This window comes from Austrofundulus limnaeus, unplaced genomic scaffold (assembly GCF_001266775.1).
Source record: "Austrofundulus limnaeus strain Quisiro unplaced genomic scaffold, Austrofundulus_limnaeus-1.0 Scaffold9, whole genome shotgun sequence".
Taxonomy (NCBI): Eukaryota; Metazoa; Chordata; class Actinopteri; order Cyprinodontiformes; family Rivulidae; genus Austrofundulus; species Austrofundulus limnaeus.
In genome coordinates, this window is record NW_013952411.1 from 1,386,127 (window position 1) to 1,406,155 (window position 20,029).

The 20,029-nt window shown below is 37.9% G+C and overlaps 2 protein-coding genes across 3 annotated transcripts; one reads left to right on the forward strand and one right to left on the reverse strand.

Moving 5' to 3' along the window:
* Positions 1 to 4,104: 4,104 nt before the first annotated feature.
* hnrnpa3 (heterogeneous nuclear ribonucleoprotein A3) lies at positions 4,105 to 9,240 on the forward strand. Of its 2 annotated transcripts, none has more exons than XM_014001424.1 (11): positions 4,105 to 4,152; positions 5,731 to 5,853; positions 5,953 to 6,099; positions 6,309 to 6,519; positions 6,598 to 6,687; positions 6,808 to 6,882; positions 7,026 to 7,073; positions 7,245 to 7,385; positions 7,471 to 7,590; positions 7,691 to 7,759; positions 9,146 to 9,240. In XM_014001424.1, the coding sequence occupies exons 1-10, from the start codon at positions 4,147 to 4,149 to the stop codon at positions 7,741 to 7,743; spliced, it is 1,014 nt and encodes a 337-aa protein (XP_013856878.1). In that variant the 5' UTR covers positions 4,105 to 4,146; the 3' UTR covers positions 7,744 to 7,759; positions 9,146 to 9,240. The 2 variants fall into 2 exon arrangements, with proteins under 2 accessions (XP_013856878.1, XP_013856876.1); XM_014001422.1 differs by lacking the exon at positions 9,146 to 9,240 and adding an exon at positions 7,862 to 8,549.
* A 2,948-nt stretch (positions 9,241 to 12,188) lies between these two features.
* nfe2l2a (nfe2 like bZIP transcription factor 2a) lies at positions 12,189 to 18,477 on the reverse strand. Its single transcript, XM_014001425.1, has 5 exons — positions 18,259 to 18,477; positions 15,276 to 15,542; positions 14,959 to 15,048; positions 14,711 to 14,884; positions 12,189 to 13,796 (listed from the first exon to the last, which is right to left on the reverse strand). Exons 1-5 carry the CDS (start codon positions 18,295 to 18,297, stop codon positions 12,546 to 12,548), a joined length of 1,821 nt encoding a protein of 606 aa, XP_013856879.1. The 5' UTR covers positions 18,298 to 18,477; the 3' UTR covers positions 12,189 to 12,545.
* Between the last annotated feature and the right edge of the window lie 1,552 nt (positions 18,478 to 20,029).

A 20,029-nucleotide genomic window follows, 5' to 3' on the forward strand; every position in this document is an offset into this window, starting at 1 on the left:
AAATCATAAATCTTTTTTTTTTCTCAAAGGTAAAACCTGATGCTTGGTTTGATATATGTTTTGTTTTTGAATATTTTATTTGAGCTCTTACAGCCGATTGGCATGAATTTCAGCAACATAAAGAATCAAAACGCAAAAGCAACAGTCACCAGCTTCAGCTTCTGAAAATTGAATCCCGATTCTATTTATATATTGTGTGATTTACGCCCCGTTTCCTGCGTACAAGTGAGCAGGAAACAGATGCTAGGAATTGTTCATGTCCCTGAATTCCTCGGAGAGAGATTCTCGTCAACACCAACATGTGAGATTGTCTTTGTACTTGCATGTGAAAAGGTAGTAGACAGTGACTAAATTGACTCCCTGGTTTCCCTGCTCTGAATGTCCATTTCCTCACTGTTTCCACTTGCGTACGTCCGTCTGTCCAAGCCCAGGTTAGAGCTGGCACGCTTCCCCAGAGGAGTCGTGGAGCCAAGCCTGTGCTTTCTCAGGACAAGGTCAACCCTAACSCCCCGAGAGCAGCAGGCAGAGAAGAGCATTAGGTTCACGTTTATGAAGATAAATAACAGATTAACACATGTTCTCAAAAACAAAAACAGCTACTGTTAAAAAAACAGCTAGTATTACTATTATTCCCTGCAAAATGTTCAGAAAGTTCATAATCAATCAATCAGTTTGAAACAGTCTCCCTGAAGGATGATCCTCTGTGCTGCAGCTAATAGGCCAATAATAAAAAATGTGTCCCCACATAATCAGATTAATTATGAAAACTAATACAACTATAATTAAGATTTGAAAATTATTACAGATAATCAAATATCCAGATATTTGACTCAGGAGGGGGAGACAGTAATTTAATATCAAAGAATTTTTTGTGTGACATTTACAAGGAGAGATGATTTGCAGATGCCTGAAAGGCCAAAAGTTTCATGGATTATGGCGCYATCTAGAGGACATTTAAAGCAAAAAGCACTAAATCTTGCTTTTGTGCTTATTCTGATGTTGGTGTGTGGGAAAAAAAATGGATCTGTTGGTATTTGGTCAAATGAATAACAATTTTCACATATTTTATCCTGTTTCTCTCACAAATGTTAGAAAACGGTGATGTGGTGACACGTATTGTTGAATCAGTGAACAACCAGAGCCACGTTTCTTTATAAAATCACTACACACAGTCTAATAATACACAGTTTATGCCACCTGATGAGAACAAAAAGAAGCAAAAGGGTCATCCTTCACCCCTCGGATAATTCGCGGCCTGACGCTCCTCCATCACAAGATTTATTGTACATAAAATTTTTGCTGACATGCTTCTCCTCGGCTGCTGCTCAGATATATGGCTAACCATAATTTGGAGGTGTAAAAACGGATATAAAACCAGTGTTAATTATTTAATCGTGGTTCCACAGTAAGTGGTGCCTTTTAGCCCCAACGAGAATGTCATCCCCATCTATTTCAGAGGGTCATTATATCACTCATTTGTTGCAGGAAAAAAATAATAATATCAAGACTGAGACTGTACAGTTTTRTGGCAAACTGGACTTTTTATGAGCCTCATTAAACAACTATTTTAAGTTTGATGTAAATTGCATTTAAATCTCTGTTTTGTCACCCTGGACTGAGCTGAAGGCCTGGAATACGGAGATCAAACAACAGCTGCATGTTTGGAAAAAAAATCTAAACTTACTTCAGTGGTTTTGTTAAGAAAGTTCAAAGCAGCCTCCACAAGATGACGGAAAAGAAAGGTCCRTGGCACGCAGCGGTGTGTGGGACCGGTGATATATCTTTGTGTCAGGGGGCAGTTAGGCACAAAGACGGAGGGGTGTGATCAACAACCAAACAAACACGTTGTGCTGAGGTGAGGGCGAGGAGGTGTACACAGAGCATCCATCAAACCCCATCTGTGAGGGGCTGATACTGCTCTGCTTCCTTTCCACTGCTCTCCACTCGCTCGGCTCATCTCCACCTTACAAAACCCCCACCTGTGGACGTTCAGCTATGAGAGACTGATTGCTGAGTCTTTGTTTTTTTCTGGTCACAGGTGTCTTTGGATTGGGATGTTGCTTTTTGTGTAATAAAAGAAAAGGCAGCTTCCCAAAGTAGCAAACTGTGGTACACCTTCTTGTAATCTGATCAGATTTACCCAGATGAAAGCTACGATGAGCCCAAACTAGGGCTTCTGCTAAAAAAAAAGTCATGAACAATTCATATTTCACTTGTTGTAAATGGATTGCTGCCATCTTAAAACAACTATTTGTTTTTAATTATGTTATTCCATTTGAATACTATTTAATAAGTCAATCYACCACCCTTAATTTTACATTACATTGTGACTTCAGCCGAAATATTGCTATTCCTGCTGCTAGCTAGCTGCTGTTGCTATTACCCTTGCATAAAGCAAAACAAACATCTAATGCAAAGTTGACACGGACGTAAAGGTTCACACTAGCTGTTAGACATTCACTTTGCTCAAAASCRAGGTKCWTWAAAGAGCTATTTGCAACAGGTAAGATACTGATYGYTTGTAACCTATCCACAGAACTCCACTTCAAAAGTGTTGAACTATAAACTTGTTCTTMAAACAAACATCTGAACGTTACTGGGGCAAACATGTCTGATGTGAAGGTTTTGTTACTTTTATTGTACAATATAATGTTTGATGCATTAGAGTTTATAGTTAAGACAAAATGACAAAAAAAACATGAAAAAAGAAGGACATCAAAACTRTAGATCCCTGACATTGCTTTCAGATATTATGTGATTTGTGAAATGGGAATTGGTTTYAAATGTACAGATAATATTGAGCAATCTTGTTCAGTCATTCTGAAATAGTCAGCTAGTATGGGTCACTTAAAAAACTTGTCCAGGCTCACACAACACCTTGATATTATGTAAGCAGAGTTAATGGTTAAGGTGTGACASTGATAAGAAGAATAAAACAGAAAATAGTGATGTAACATAAGAAAGAAAAGCAATCTCTAAGCAAATAAAGTAACTGCAGGGAGTAAGAGAGTCAAAYCATTTTCTTGTGCTTAAATTTAAACTGTGGACCGATCATAAATATTCACCATTAACAGTGTCAGGAAAAACATTATCCTTTTTATTGGAGCTGTATTTTCTTACATACTGCTATAAAGTTAATGACAGACATTGTCTTAACCATAAAACTGTCATWTTGTTTGGAGATGCTGCACAGCTTCAACAAGGCGGAGTAGAATGTGGCTCAGGATCTGAATGAAACAAAGACACAGATGGAAAAAAATACATTTCGAAAATGTACACCTGAAATGAATGTGAATTTTATTATTTTTATTTTCATATTCAGATAATATATGATTTTAGAAACTCATGTTAAATCTCTAACAGCGCAATAATATAGAATAAAAAAAATTACCATTTAAAATGGCTGCCCAAATGTTCTTTTTTTCCTTTAAAATTGTTTATTTGCATTTCTCATCAGAGGAATGATTATTTAAAAACTGTCATATGCAACATAAAAAGCTTTTGGGACAAAATAATTTCAGGTATGGTTTCATCATTTGATAAATTAAATAAAATAACAACCACTGCCTGAAAAATGTAACTCCATTGCACACTGCATGAACTAACCCAAGATATTCATTAATTTAGCTTCAATTTTGTTTCTAGTTTGCTCTTTTGTAAAAATAAAATAAAAATAAAATAAAATAAAATAAATGACAATAATAATAAAAAATAATAAAAGTTAAAGTGTGTTATCATTACTTATTAAGGACTTTGGATTATGTAAAGCCTGCTCACAATAGTATAATAAGGGCACACATGCTTCAAAGGGTGTGATTTATATAAACATAGATGCACAAACTTGTATGATTGTGAATGACAATTACTTTTTAACCACGAGGTGGCGACAGAGTTCGCTTTTTGTTTTGTCAGAAACTGTTAATCATCATTAAAATAAGTTAAGTTTAATTAAAAATATGCTTAAACCAGAACCAAAATGTGCATTTTTTCTATAATAGTTGAAATGCATGAATTTTGAAGGATATTTTTGGTTGTATTTTGTGATTTGTACGATGAGTCTGTCATAAACAGAGGCGATAACAAAAAAAAAAAAAAAAAAAACTTGTCACGTGACTTTGGCTCTTTCCGCCCAGAGGTATCTGCGAAATGGAGGTGAGTTGCTGTCGAATCTCGCAAATTAAACATCTAAATATATGAAAGTCTTTAAAATGCACGGTTGTAATATATTTTTACACAACCGTGTGATCGATGGCAGCATGCATCGCGCTACATTTGCGCCCCCCCCCCTTTTTTTTGCTTTTTTGTAACCCAAAAGACTCCGTAGTCGATAGCTTCTACTGAGGCTAAGCTAACGGTTGCTAACGTTATTTTTCGTTCTCGTGCATCTTACTACGTTTAGCTTAACCCAAAACTATGACTGCGATTTATTCTTGAGTATGCATATGCACTTGTCGGTATCAGCTTTGTTATAAACCTGCAGTTTTGTAGAATATTGTATTATTATCCGTCACAGAAAGCCAACTGCTCAGCTAGGCCGTACACGCAGCAGCCATTTTAGTTTAATGTGGTTACTGCAGGTGTTTCTAATCACGTTAATACGCTCAAAGTTGTAAACAAAAATCTACCCTCATTATGGTGTTTCCCCTCAGGTTTTATCAACTTATTCGTGTCAAAAATATTTTGCACCATAAATTAAAACGCTGGATGCAGTCAAACCTTGTCAGCCAAGACATTGTTTGTAAACGTTGTTTGTTTGTTTTTAATTATAACAGTTGCATGGGCCTTCCAAGATTTAAAACTACTGGAAAACAGGTTATTTTTTCCCATCTAAAGATATGTTTTATTTTTTGTTGAGTTATTTAATCATAAGTCAAAATTACACTAAAGTCACAACATCATTGCATTACCATAATATTCAATAAAGATACTGTATTGTATTTTTTACACACATTAGCCTGAGAATGGTTCATACATGTACAAAGATAAGATCAAAACTGTCTTAGACACCTGCTGATGTCTGTTTTATTCTTATAGCCCATCGCCATATGTTAGAGATGTAATATTTACAATTTACACAAGCARTCTTGCTCAGTTTTTCCTAGTTTTGCTTTAAAGTGGACTGTACCTGCTTCAAGAGATTCACAGACTCATTGATAAAAAATTAAATGATTACCTTTTAAGCCATTCTTATAATAAATGTAAAATAAACATAATAACTTATAATAACATTTTATTGAGAGTGCTGTTGCAAGTTCAAACATTTTTTATGATACAAGTCAAACATGCCAAAAAATGTAAAAATATCTACCATTATAAATAAATAAATAAAAAGATCACACTGTTCCAAACATCAAGTCTAAACAGAGCCTCATATTATTACACTGTTTTTACTGTGTTTGTATTTTTACAAGCTAGACGTGTAGTGGTATTTGACTTTGTTTTTTGTGACGTGTTTTGATTACGGGGTGAATGCCTCGTGTGAGGAGAAGGAAACGTATGTGTATCAAGTTGTACTTCAAGGAACATGTCTGCTTATATTTTAGGTGTTTAACTACTTTGAATAAGCTTAGTTTTATTGTTTGTTATTGTTGTTCTACATTAATCAACTGTGGTTTAAACTTGAATTGTTTTGTTGTGATGCAACGTCTTTATTGATGGTTTGTTTTTATCTTGCAGCTACAAACTTTTTATATGAAATTATATTTTTTTTACTGTGGTTTTGTTTGACAGGATCGTGAAGCTAAAGAACCCGAGCAGCTCCGGAAGCTGTTTATCGGCGGTCTCAGCTTTGAAACCACGGAGGAGAGTTTACGGGCCCATTTCGAGCAATGGGGATCGCTTACAGATTGTGTGGTTTGTACTTTTATCATATTTTATTTACAAATAAAATATCATATCAGCTTAGCTACACATAATTGAGTCTATCCTTGCTGTCTTTGTGTTTTTTTCTAGGTGATGAGGGATCCCAACAGCAAACGGTCAAGGGGTTTYGGTTTTGTCACTTACTCCTCTGTGACCGAAGTTGATGATGCCATGAGCGCAAGGCCTCATAAAGTAGATGGACGTGTTGTTGAACCAAAGAGAGCTGTGTCCAGAGAGGTAAAAACAATTCAATTCAAAAAAATTATTAGTTTCATTAAAAAGTAACTATATACAATAAAAAACAAAGAAAATACACAAAGCAAAAACCTATATAAAATGAAAGGTAGCAGAAGAAGAATGCCCCTTTAAAGCATAAGTCTCAGACCAGAAAGAAAGACAGAGTTGTGTTGTTGAAGGTCTGTGGTCACTGAACCTCTCTGTTTTAGGACTCCAACAAACCAGGAGCCCATCTGACAGTCAAGAAGATCTTTGTTGGTGGCATCAAGGAGGACACGGAGGAGCACCACCTTCGGGATTATTTTGAGAAATACGGGAAGATTGAAACCATCGACATCATGGAGGAACGCTCCACAGGGAAGAAGAGAGGATTCTGCTTTGTCACCTTTGATGACCAYGACACTGTGGACAAAATTGTTGGTATGTAGTTGCTGAGGTTTTTGGAGGGAAATAGAAGTATTCTGTGATCGCTAGTTTTGTATTCTCGTTTCCTTACAGCTCAAAAATACCACATAATCAACTTTCACAATTGTGAAGTCAGGAAAGCTCTTTCGAAGCAGGAAATGAATGCCATATCCAGCAACCGAGGTAAGAAAGTGTGACATAAAATAAAACGTAAAGCTGTACCTATGAATACAGTGTGTGGTGTAAGTAATTTGCAGTTCAGCGATGTAATAATTCATGTTTCTGAAATAATACGTTTCACAGGCAGAAGTGGAGGATCAGGAAATTTCATGGGCAGAGGTGGTAATTTCGGAGGAGGTGGTGGAAACTTTAGTCGAGGTACAAATGCTATAAGTGCATTACTTTGATATTTGATAGATTATTTGATATCAACTTGTTTTTATTTGAACATGTGATAATGCTTCAACATTTATCATTTGTCTTGATGGGCTGTGCTTGACATTGGTTGGTTTATTTTCTAGACAGTGGCTACGGTGGAGGGCGTGGTTATGACGATGATTTTGACAATGGTATGAAATGTAACTTTTAATCAAGTCTTACTTCTAATAAATGTGTTGTTTTCAAATCATATAAGTGAATATCAGCATCAGAACTGTAACTGTGTAACATACAGCCGCTTTCCATGTTTGACATTAACACTCGTATTAAAGTAATACTTGATGTCTTTATTGTTTTCTTAGGTCCTAGAGGGAATTATGGGGGTGGACCTGGTTAYGGAGGTAACCGAGGGGGCTTTGGAGGCAATGATCCAGGATATGGAAACCAGGGTGGAGGATTTGGTGGTAGCAACTGCGATGGAAATTATGGAGGAAATAGAGGAGGTACWAAGTTTTGTTCACGTCAAAGAAAGTTTTAGCTACATTGTAAATTATATGAAATTTGCTTTAAAATGGAACAACTTTCCAGGTTATGGAGGGGGTGGAAATTACAATGACTTTGGAAACTATGGTGGGCAGCAGTCAAACTATGGGCCAATGAAGGGAAATAACTTTGGTGGCAGAAACTCTGGTGGTGGACCCTATGGTGGTGAGTATTTCCCTCTACATATCTGAACAATGTTCAGTCTTTAAAATAAGTTTTTTAGGTAGTAACAGCATAATTGTTCATGATTATCCTCTAATTCTAGGTGGATATGGCTCTGGAAACAGCGGCGGTGGCTATGGATCACGTCGTTACTGATTATTTGATGTTTTCGGTAAGTTGAATTCAATGTAACCGCAGCCTCGTAGCACAGTACAGAGTGAGCCCGATCAAAGTGCAGATTAACTATGTGTTCTATCCTGTATCCATTCAACAGGCTTCAGTTCTTAGCAGCAGAGGCGAGGAGGTGAGCAAAGGAGTTGTCAGGAAAGCTGCAGGTTACTTTGAGGCAGTCATCTGAAAGCATTAGAGGAACACAGAAGTCAGACTTTACTGCAGCTAAATCGAAGAAGTTAATGGAAGAAGGACTGTTTGAACAAGACATGAGTGCAGACATGATGCCCTTCCCTAATTGTGATAGATGTTTCCCGCTGAGGAAGTTTTCCTTTTTCTGCGTCTAATGTGTGTGTTTTGTGCCTATGGTATCAGGGGTAATAAGTAAATTGTTTTCTTTTTTTACTTATTATTTTCAGTCAATCCTAATTTTTACGTTTTGCAAAAGTTAGTTTTCTGATGACCAATTAATCTTTTATCTTTTAAGTTGGTTGTTGTCAGATAGCATAGCTACATCAGGCCCATAGCTCAGCTACAATTACACTTTTCCAATTTTTGAAGTTATTTTGGTTTTGTAATTGCAAGTGACAAGTGTATTTTGATTGTGTATGTAAAGCACAGTGTGTAAATTCTTAATAATATAAGTGTCAACAAATGCAAACAGCCTGGCTAAGATCCAAGGCACTCCTTCACCCTTCCTGTTCACAATAAATCAAATTTGAGGTTGTTCAAATATTTTAAATAGTTGGAAAAAAAAAGTCCAAATAAAGTTGTGTAGTAAAATAACATGAGGTGCAGTGCGTCATTGGTTTAGAAAGGATTAAATGAGTTCAATTTACCTGTTGCTTTATTGTGATGTTGGTGTAGTGCATCAGCCAGTTCAGACTGTTCTAAATATCTGTGAATGTGTAAAAACAGTCTTGTATGCTTGTATTTGTCAATGTAAAGGGAGTTTTACAACATATGCCAGTGTTGAGAAGGTAGCATTATAAAAACCACAAGCACCTGCAGTTGGGCCCTCAGCATCGCTAGTGTGGAAGATTACAGATGACTGTCAGACAGGACGTCTTCAGCTCCAGCACAGTGGACCAGTCAGCATTTTCAGAGAGAAGGGAGAAGGCAGCATCGAGCACAACGCCCACGGAGGAAGCTTGCAGTGTCGTGCCTGGTAGTGAGCATCTTTTCCAAGGCTAGCTAAACAACTCAGCAGCTGGTGCTAGCGAAGAGAGACTAGGTCCTGGAAGCACTGGAGATCCTGTTGAGTGAGATACAGCAGTTTAACCTGCCAATACTAGATGTCAGACACCAGAAAAGGCAGCGAGTATTTCACAAAAGCTGACTTGAGAAGATGGAGCAGGTAAGAGTAACCACTTTGCTTGATTTACAGATGTGGAAATGGAAATTCTCTTCTTGCTGAAAAGCTGTAAAGACCTGATAACATGGAAGGTTCTGGATGGGTAAGACATTTTTTGAAATATCCAAGGTTGTTTTGAGATTTTTGGTTATTGCACTCATTGGGCCTCAAGCAAGAACCGTTCGTACGCACAGATTTGTTCTTAAGTTGTGCGTACGAGTGATTTAGGAGAATTTTTGGCATTCACCAATGTTTTCGTATATAAGATTTTTTTTTTCAGATACGAACAAAATTCACGTGTGGTCCAGACCTGTCGTATATTTTACGAGCAGTCAGTCTGCTGTTATCCAGATGGATTTTCTTCACTAAGAACTTTATATTTTGTTATTTAGAAAATATTTCGAGTTGAAAAAAATCACACTCCATAATTATGTTGACAGTAGGTTATTCTGTTTGAACTGGAATTAGATTTGAACGACAAATTGATTAGATTAAATTAAATTAGCTTTAAATGCTGTTTTATAAAGCTACAATATTAATATGAAGATCTCAAACTACAAAACAACTTAAATTCTGCATTAATTGAAGTTTGGAGACGTTTTAAAATGCGTTTTTTCAGAACCGCATCTGTCAATTGCGACGCTCAGGATGGGGAGGCGGAGGGTGGGGGTGGTGGTGTGCAACCACTCTTCTGAATAAATGTAAACACAATAACACTGTTGTTTATTATTATTATTTGACCAAAAGAAAATCTGGAGTAGGACTAGAGAGATTTGATTTAGATTTTTATTTCTGTGACTGTAACGACCCACAGGAGACACGACATTAACAGCACATTTCATTCTTTTAAGCAGCTCCTTTAATTCCGCAGCTGACKCTGCTAAAGAGAACAGATTTTCTTTTCTCGATCTCGGAGAGCAGGACTACAATCTCCGAACTCGTAAAGTTCTTTTTTACTTTGCTATGTCATTCATGAATGGACACTTCTTGGTATGTGGGGCAGGAAACATAGCCTTATATGATGTTTCTGGGGTGGTAATTATGTAAATAACCTCTCCCCGTACACGAGGAGCTGGATACGAACAGGTGTAAGTCATCATGTTTATGCAGCTCATTTACACACTTTTCCTGAAGATAGAAGAGTTTGTTGAGTCTGACGTGACATGTTCGTACGAACAAAAGTAAGAGAAATTTAGGATAAGAATACGAACATGTTCCTGCATGAGGCCCATTGTTTATGATCCAAAGTAAAAGTGTTATAACGTCAGGGTGACGTCCAGTACTCTGTGTACTTTGATCAGGATCAGTCTGTTGTTTAGCCTAAATGATTTATGATGGTTGTTAGCAACTTCAACAGTAATAGTGGTGAAACATGCTAAGCAACAAAATATTTTACACCTTGTCTAGACAATAAAAACTGTATATACTTTGTAATAGTGTTCTTTGTAAAGGTTGAAATCTGTGTTGTCAATAAATTCAGATTTTTTTAAATTTATTTATTTCAGCATTTGATAAGATTAAGTAAAATGAATAAAAGTGTCTTAAATGTGAGGTATCGCAAGCATTTCTTTAAGGGTGTTTCACYTGAGTCATGCAGACCCAAGGGTTGCAGAAGGAATAGTCTTTCTTTTAAAATGAGGGATCTGTGAAAAGGTTATGAACAGTTGTTTTACCTGTTGTAAGAATCTCTTTGAATGTCCTCAGTTTGACTGAAACAACTGAATGCTACTCGGAGTGGGGCAAAGGCCAAAGAAGGTTGCTTCCTAATCCTATTTAAAAAGAACAGTTTCAGTAACACTATTTTATAAACATCTAAGCTTCTTGCTGAAAGGTTCTACCAACTGAGTCACAATGTTAGCTGAAATGTGAAAATAACAATATATAGCAGAAATCTGTTTTGGTTTTCATAAATACTGTCTTATTCAAGGTTCAAAGTTCCATCTCTACCAGGTAAGATGTTAACTGTACTAACATTTCCACAGAACCTCACTTTAACAGCAGACTAAACTGAATTATCCCTTCAAAACTAGTTATTTTTTTTCCTAAATCAGCACCTAATATGCTAATAGAACTATGAAGTATTTTGCTCAAASATTAAAAAAAGGCAAGTGGTTGGGGAAAAAAAGTAAAAATATGGGGTAGTTAAAAATAGTCAAATGAACAAACGTGTACAGTACATACATGCATACTTAGAGCATAGGTGTAATAAAGTGCTGTAACTGTTAAGTTTCAAATTACAGGTTAAAACTGATTTTATCTCATTAGAAAGTGCCTTTTTTCCAGTTCCAGGAACAGTGAGTGGAATGCAGAAAAACCTGCTGTTTCTCAGCACTTATCTCAACAACGGTACATGCATTCCAGTTCCTCAATGACCTGTTTTTTTTTTGTTTTGTTTTTTTGTTTTGTTTTCATTCAAACTATGCAAAGTGTGACTTGTTTTTCAATTAAAAAAAGGTAAAAACAAACCTCTTCCCATGGTGGTTKCCTTATTCTTGAATCTGTTTTATTCCAATCTGCTGTGCTATCAAAAGTTTTTTGTACAGTGAAACTTTTACATCTTTTATATTGTTTATTTTGAAATCAAATGTGCCCTTGAGTTTACGTCTTTCAATTAATTTATTGTGTGCAGTGGGATTGGTGATCAAAGGTACTGTAGTATCTGTAAGTGAAAGTGCGTGTGAAGGGAATGCTGATTAAATGACTTTACCTCTGACTTTGTTGAACTATGCCACAGTGGGAGTGTCCTGCATGATTCACTGTAAACCCACTGTTGTCACGCAGTTATGCCCTCTGTTGTGCAACATAATGAATAACGAAGGTGTGACTTCAAGAAGGAGTAACTTAAAAAAATAGATTACGCTCAAATAAGCTTGCTGAAAAAAACTATGCAGGTCATGGAAATTTAGGCTGGTGGCCATTTTGTTTCAAAACAAGACTCCATTTACTCGCTTTAAGCCTTCAAGTTAAGACTTGACTTGAACATGCGAGTTATGCAATCACTCCTTAGCTTTTACGATGCATCTGGCAGCAATCTGTTGTAGATTGTGGAAGGAGTAAACCACACGTTTACACAAAATACAGCAAATTTGTGGAGTTTATTTGAAAGAATAAAAGACGAGATTTAAAAAAAACTGGACATCGAACAAAGGGAAGATTATAAAAGAGGTAATGATTGAAACAATCATTAGCATATAGGTATAGATATATATACAATATATACACACATACATACAGTAACCTTTTCATCAAACTCTAGAACAGGTGTTTATATTTACAAAGTATTGGTTAAGGAATCTGATAGAATATAGAGTACAAAATATCAAAAATATTACAACATTCGAGGAGAATAAGCAGAAACTACAGTAGGCTGCTAAAGCTTAAAGCTGAGTAGATGCAACATTATTGCATAGTTTTGTCTTAGTGCAGTACCATGTTACAAAGGAGATAAGTGGTTGTCTTCACTTCTGAAAGTCTTTTTAATGCGAGGGACGAGGAAGACGCTGCCATCGGTCGACTGCTGGAGAGAGTATTCCAGAGGGGAGTACGAGTTTCCCTGCTCGTCCCTCAACAGGCTGAAGACTTCCTGGTACAAGCTTGTGAGCTGCTGCTTCATTTCCTTCAGGTCTGTCATGTTCTTGCTCTTCTCTTTCAGCAGGCGCTCTTTTTCCTCATTCAGCGAGTCCAGTTCGCCCTCCAGACCCACTATGTTCTCCATCTTGCGCTTGCGGCAGTTCTGGGCAGCCACCTTGTTCTTGCCGCGGCGGCGAATGTCGCGCACCAGGGCCAGCTGGGCCTCGTTGAGCTGGTGCTTGGACATGAGCTCGTTGAAGTCGTCGACTGGCAGATTGATAATCATGTCGACGGTGAATGGGATCTTGAGGGTCTTGGCCTTCTGCTCGTCTCTGGAGAGACGCACATCCGAGCGTCTTTTGGGTTTGTCTTTGGTGAAAGGAGCACCGCTGTGGCCGCTCTTCTCTGCCGGATCCACTGTGTGTTGTTTGGGTTTCTTTTCTTGTTCTGGCTCCCCAGTTGATGACGCTGGTACTTCTGATTCTGGATTATCAAGTTGGTAATTTAGTGGAAATATCTCAGAGTATTCAGATTCTGCACTCCCAGGACTGTGGTCCATGTCTTCCATCTCTGAATCGTATCTAAAGGACTCGCCTCCATACGCAGATTTGCTCGGTGAATTTGGACTTCCTTGGATGGAGATTCCAGAATCTGAGTCTGGATGTTCTTCTGTCAGATTCTGTTTGCTTTTGTCGAATGATTCTCCAGGTGAAAGGCTGTAAAGGTCCATGGATGTATAGGTGGGCTTGTTTGAAGCATCAGACGTACTTTCAATGATGTCTGGGCTGGGTTGGCCGCTGCTCTCTTCCAGCTCGGTGTTGAGATAAAACACGTCTGCGCTGAAGCTTGAATTTAGCTGCGAGGCCTCGGGCTTCACCTCTCTGAAGTTATGAGATGGAGCCACACTGGGAACGGAGCCCTCAAAAGTATTCATGAACTCTGTGGGGACATTCAGACTGTTTGTTTTGACATCTGAGACCGTGGTCATGGGGTTAAAAATAAGAGTTTGCATTTGCAGATAGTTGGGGTAGCTTGGACTCTGAACTTCAGGGTTGTTTGAAAGTGGATAAGATGTGGTCTCCATCGTGTCTTTCATAGGCATGTTCAGGCATTGCTAGGAGGAAAAAAACAAAAACATAAGAGCATGTACAAAAATAGTTCAAATAACAGTTATGCATTGTTTAATTTTATGAAAGACACAAAAAGGGATTATTGTTAACTGCCCTACATGACTTTTGTTCTCAAATTTGGATCATTTTTATCTTAAAATTAAAATTTATTTTCTGAATATAGTATTTGACACAATAAAAGTTGTAATACTGTATGTAAAAAGGCTTTTGGTTGGTGATGCATGAACTAGTTGTTCAGCTTTACAAATGTATTTATGGAGACAAAAAAAACTGGAAAAGCCAGTTCTTACACAAAGTGTCTGGGATTTCCAATATTTGTTCAGTTCTTCCACTTCTTGTTCTTTTAAGGTGTACATACTATTTAATCTCAAGTACAGCTTTAGAATCATCTCTGGTATGTCAGACTTCCCAGCAGTTTGTCAGAAGAGCGATATTTATGGTCAGGACCGGAGTTCAGTTTAAGAAAAAGGCATCAGATGTCGACTCGCTCCGCCCATCACAAAATGCAAATAAGAGGTGCAGCAACCGAAAAAAAAAATAAAAAATAAACAGCTGTGCTTTAATCTTCACCTTTTCTCTAGTTAGTGTAGGTTGGCCACACCTTCCTGAACAAAATGTTTCCTTGTTCCATAACCTGAAAGTCTTGGCTGCTAATCAAATAGACAGCAACACAATATGAGCACCCTGATCCCCAGTGCTTCAACCTTTTCAATGATGAAACCTAATCACAGTGGAATGAGCTGTGCACGTGTGACTCATGTAAACCCCCTTTTCTCATACTGCACACAAAAACGTATTTGTCCCCTAAAGCCAGGGTTTTGCAGTTCATATATTCTCTGAGCAGTTTTGTTATGCAACACGAGCAGCATACAGTAACGCTAGAGTTCAAGTTCCATACCTGCAGCTCGGGGAGGGACCAAAGCTCCATCCAGGCCTGCTCCAAATCTGGAGTCATCCTCTGAGGCAGTGCCAGCTGAGCTGAGGGGAGGTCGGCTGGCGACAGGGCTGGCTGCTCGGGGGACATCATGATGTTGCTGTGGGTAGCAGGTGTGTCCATGCAAACGGATGCGTTCTGTGGAAAGAAACGTGTAAGAACTCCCATCCACTTATAGGCTGTTTACCTTTGGTAATACTCGATATTCTTACCTCAGTTCCCTCTACAGGAAACGTCTCTGCCAGAAGCTGCAAACATTCATCAAACGACATGCTGTCACCGGTCTCTGTGAAACTGACATTCTGCAACAGAAATTACAAAAATAAATGAGTGTATAATTAGCATTATTTGTTGCACAGGTGTTTTAGAAACAGCAGATTTTGTGTCTATAGTGTTTAAAGCTCTGTAGAGCCGGTTTGCACTACGCCAATAGGGCCACCTGTGTGTCTCTGTATGCTAGATGATATTGCTTACCTAGCTACAACACAGCCAAATGAGGTGGGAGTGCCGCGACGCTATTTGCTTGTACCTGAGTAACCTCCAGGGATGTGCCAGTTGGCTGCAGAGGGGCGCTGGGTGGCGGACGAGGTATGTACTCCCCAGTCTCCTCATCGAGCTGCAGCTGGGCCAGCAGGGCCTTCTCCTGCTCCCGCAGCAGATGCAGCTTCTTCTCCTCCTCCAGCTCGCGCTGCCTCTGCAGCTCGTACTCTTTCTGACGGTGGTTGTAGTCGAACACCTCCCGCCTGGCGCCAAGATCGATGTCCTGCTTCCACAGGATGTCTATCAGGTCCATGTCCTGGAAAGACAACAGCAAATCCCCTTAGAGAGGTGCTGCGCACTGTCATGTGGTCCTGCAGCGACAAATACAGCGAGTACCAGAACAAGGAGCGCCTCTGCTTCGATACGAGGCCGCAGCACCTGCCACACCCTGTCCTTCAGTTTCTGCTCACCGACAACAGCGTGGCATTCATGTTGAGGGGAAGAAGTATACTGAATAATGAATGTACTTCTCAGTTTCCACCATCGCCACCAAACACCAACAGCACTGATCTGATACTCTTACCCATCTCATTACGCTGAGGTGCAAAGTCTTTTGTCCTGTTAACAATCAGGTGAGGTCAGACTGGGGCGCTTATAGGATCCTTTAAAAACCTTTACGTTTAATTAAAAACTTTTTTTTCCCATCATTTGTAAAAACAAACCGGACATTATATATGAGTTATTTTATTTTATTTAGAGATTAGAGATAAATTGGCAAACAATTTTTTTAATTGGCATTCAGCTATCCCTGTATAAACTTAACAAGTAGGAAAACAAAGATGTAGCTCCTACAACTAGCTTACTGTAGCACACAATTTAGTTTTTTTAAAGCAAGTTCTTCTTTCTATATTATTTGTTAGGTGTGCAATATCTTCTAAGGGTTTTTTCAGTATAAAAGTTCAATTATTGTTACATTTTGTTAAATAAAAATGCCATACTAACTAAACACTGTCTTGAATCAGCCATCGGCTGCCCTGATCCCCAAAGTTTGAAGCCAGCCATAAAAAACCTGGTCAACCTCTAATTAGAAAGCAAATAAGATTAGGAGTCTATGGCAGTGAGAGAGTATCTACTGCAAACTGATCCTAACGTAACTTTACACACTAACCTTGCCCTATACAGTCATCACACACACACACACACACACACACAAACTAAATGCTTTCATTGCAGAAGATTTAGGCCAATGCAGCAACATCTGAGGGCATTTTCATACCATTTCCTGTAGATTTCCCCACTCACGAGCGTCAAGTTATTTGCCCTTTTTAAAAAAACAACACACTAGTAAAAGATAAGTTATCCTGCATTCTTCTTGTTCTTTTTCCACTGTAGTGTATTTACAGAAGTAAACTGTTTCACAGAGTTTAAATGTTGAAAAAACCAAAGACAGTGCATGGTCTGAGAAATACCAACTAAGCATGTGACTTGTTTTTGTTCCTCAGATTAGAGAAAGAAACTACTTTTGATCTGGCCTCAGAATATTCAGTCATGTGGGTAAAATGGATGAGGAGGAAGCCAAAAGGGAACTGAAGGGAAATTWGCAGAACAAAGCACAATAAAGAGGGCATTAACATGTGATAGTAATTTCCCATTTAATTGAACAGCATTTAAAAATCTATTCATATTTTTTTGGACGCTGTTGACTCGTCTTGAGTTTGGCGTTGCAAAATAACAACCCACTAACTCTCTTTGCCGCTGCGTTGCATCAGAGCCAGGACCACTAAAGGATTACACATTACCAAGGCTGCCTTCTATAAATCAGGCTCCCCAGCAGAGAGGTGAGCACGCAACCTGAAATTATGGCATCTAGCAGAATAAGGAAGTCCCCTAAAAGGTGTGTGTGGGATGCCAGAAGACACACTTGTGGTCACTGATGTTTTTCAAACCTAAAATAAAAACTCAGTCACATTTAGTCCTGCAAGTCTAATAAACAACTCAAAAAATGAGAGAGAAAGAATGATGCATATATGGTTGAAACAATTCTTCCTTTTCTAAAGATCATAGCTTTTGATTCAGCTTTATACTACCTTAAAAGAAAAACAATACAATTTGAATGAACGAGTTCAGTCTTATTTTAGGTCAAGACAAATAGCAGAATTGTCTCCAGAACACGGAAACATGGGGTTTTCACATAATCTGACTGTCTGCCAACATGCAGCCATACCAATTCAACTACTGTGCCTTCAGTTATAAATAAACACAAGCCAAACAATAATGATTAGCMCAAATCAAGTTTGAGGAAACGTTTCACAACAATAACTGTCGCCACATCCATTTACATAAATGAATACTCTTTAATATCATTTTTAAATAACATAATTCAACAAAAAAGGTAACATTTTATTAACTAAAATAAAGCAAAATTCAACTCCTGGGGTTCTTTTTATTAAATCAAACATTTTAAAACCAAGAGAAACAATAAAAGCTGCAATATCTGCTTTGACACTATCCTCCAGGGTGGTTAAGGGAAAAGAAAAAAACACCTCCCTGTAGCCATCAGATATGAGATCACATGCATGAAGGGGAGGGAGGAAAAGGAGGAGGGGGGGGACATGAGAAAACAATCGAGTCCAGGTTTTCTGTTACCTAACTTTACTTCACCAGCCTGAAAGAAGCCATTTCACTTTATATGGAGAGAACCAGCTAAAGACGCCTACATAAATAAGTCATTAATAATGTTTTTTTTTTTTTAATTTCCTGTGGAGGACAAACGTCACAAGTGGATGACTTGCAGAAATGAAAGTGTTACATCAGTAACCTGGTTGTTTTCTTATGTGTTTAATGTTTAACTGGACAGTTTGACACTTATAAACAAATATTTTATTCTGAAAATGTTTGTTTTTATTAGTTGTGAAAAATATGAGAAATGTACCTGGTCTATTTTATATCGTTAATTAAATTTTTTAAAAATAAGTTGTCAGTGTAGGTTCAAACGAGCATGAAATGTATAAATAATAAATAATGTCATTTACCTGTTGATTGGAATGCATCACCTCCATATCCATCATCATGGACAGCTGTGCTGCCGTAAACAAAACGCCTTTGAAGTGTTAATTGAGTAAATTAGTCCTTTAATGGAAAATGGTTTTAAAAAATGGCGAGCGATCCGTGAACCGAGTCCTGTCCGAGAGGGCAGCCCCAGCTGTGTTTCGGGAAATGTAGCTTCCTCCAAATCGTGTGAACGTTACGGAACCGATGGCCCTGCCCACCGAGCCACGGCTCCGGGATCGTCCCACTGACGGTGGCCTATGAGGCTGGAGCAAAGGAGGCTGGGGGGCAACACCTGTTTGCGCATGCGCATAAATACAGCAGCAGAGCTGATTTAATTGTTTTAACTCTTTTGTACTCCTTAAAGAAGTAATTAATTACATTTATTTTAGGTTTATTTCCAGCAAGATAACCTCTTATTTACAGTCGCCTCCTAAAAAAATATAAAAAGCATTACAGCGTATTTCATCATGTGTGTTTGAGTTTGTGCACAGCGCCCCCTGCTGGTGAACGAGTTGTTTCGAAACTGAAAACCATGGCGCCCTTTTGTCTCCTGGAGGTCATTCACTGGCACCGGAAGAATTTTCCTAATAAAAAGCTTTTTAATTCAGTCAGAAAGTCAAAATCACCATAAAGACCAATCTATGTCTGTAAAACCAATTATAGTTTCTTAAAACTCCCTGTTAATAAGCAATAGACATCAGAGCCTGTAATATTGCATCATATTCTATTTGTTTAGCATACAGGAAAGATTATCTGAATATTGCTGGGGTTTTAAATTGAACTATCCCATGATTACTCCGCACAAGGTGGCTGCAAAAAATTCCTACACGCTACATGCAATTTCAAATGGTTCTTTAGTTTGAATATTGTAGAGTTTGCAAGACAATTCACTGTATTACTATCTTACTTGTGTTGTTTATTACATCATGATAAATACTGTTATATTACATTTTAGAGTGTGATGCCTAAAGTTGTTAAAAAGGACAAAGGCCATACCTGTATTATTTAAAAAACACTCAAACACACATMCATTTTAAAAGGCACAATCTATGGCAATTTGTATTGTTTAAATCAATACGTTGTAGGTGAAACACCTGTGTTTATAGAACGCTGTTGTGTTGGAGAACTGAAAGCAACTTCATCATTTTATTCAATTTATCTCACTTTCTACACTGTTACATAATCATTAGTAATGACAAAAAAAGCATATACGTTTTAAACCATCCTCCATGTTATTTGTATTTGTAATATTTATTTTACATTTTATTTCATCATGTGGTATTTTTTTTTCTTTCAAGGGTAGCACCTCTTACGGCTGCTGGACCCGAGGCACCTGTTCTCCAAGTCTGTTGTGTTTTGTCTCTTAAATGGGTTGTTCTGAACTGCAATTTCCCTTCATGGGATCAATAAAGTATCATTCATTCATATGTAAATACAGGAAATATAGGAATATAGGAAAGTATCAAGCAAGACCTGACTAGTTAGCTGATGATCCAAGTTCCTTGTCGAGGTGCAACACTCGTTTATTTCTTAAGATCAGATCATCTTTTAAAAATAATTCACAGGTCAGTGTTGGGTCTCTTTACAAACAAAACATTCCTTTGACAATGATCAAGACGTGAAAAAAGCTGACAAAGTTCACAAAATCAAGTAAATAAACTAAATGTGCTTTATTAATCCACAATGGAGAAATGATTTTACTACGTTTTTACAATTGCACATATGGAGTGTGTGTGTGTGTGTGTGTGTGTG

Excerpts from the sequence above, each read along its gene's own strand:
- nfe2l2a (XM_014001425.1), bottom strand. The coding sequence starts at position 18,297 with ATGATGATGGATATGGAGGTGATGCATTCCAATCAACAG. Across the intron at positions 15,543-18,258 it reads TGATGCATTCCAATCAACAG|GACATGGACCTGATAGACAT; the intron begins GTAAATGACATT and ends TTGTCTTTCCAG. Across the intron at positions 13,797-14,710 it reads GGTCCCTCCCCGAGCTGCAG|CAATGCCTGAACATGCCTAT; the intron begins GTATGGAACTTG and ends TTTTCCTCCTAG.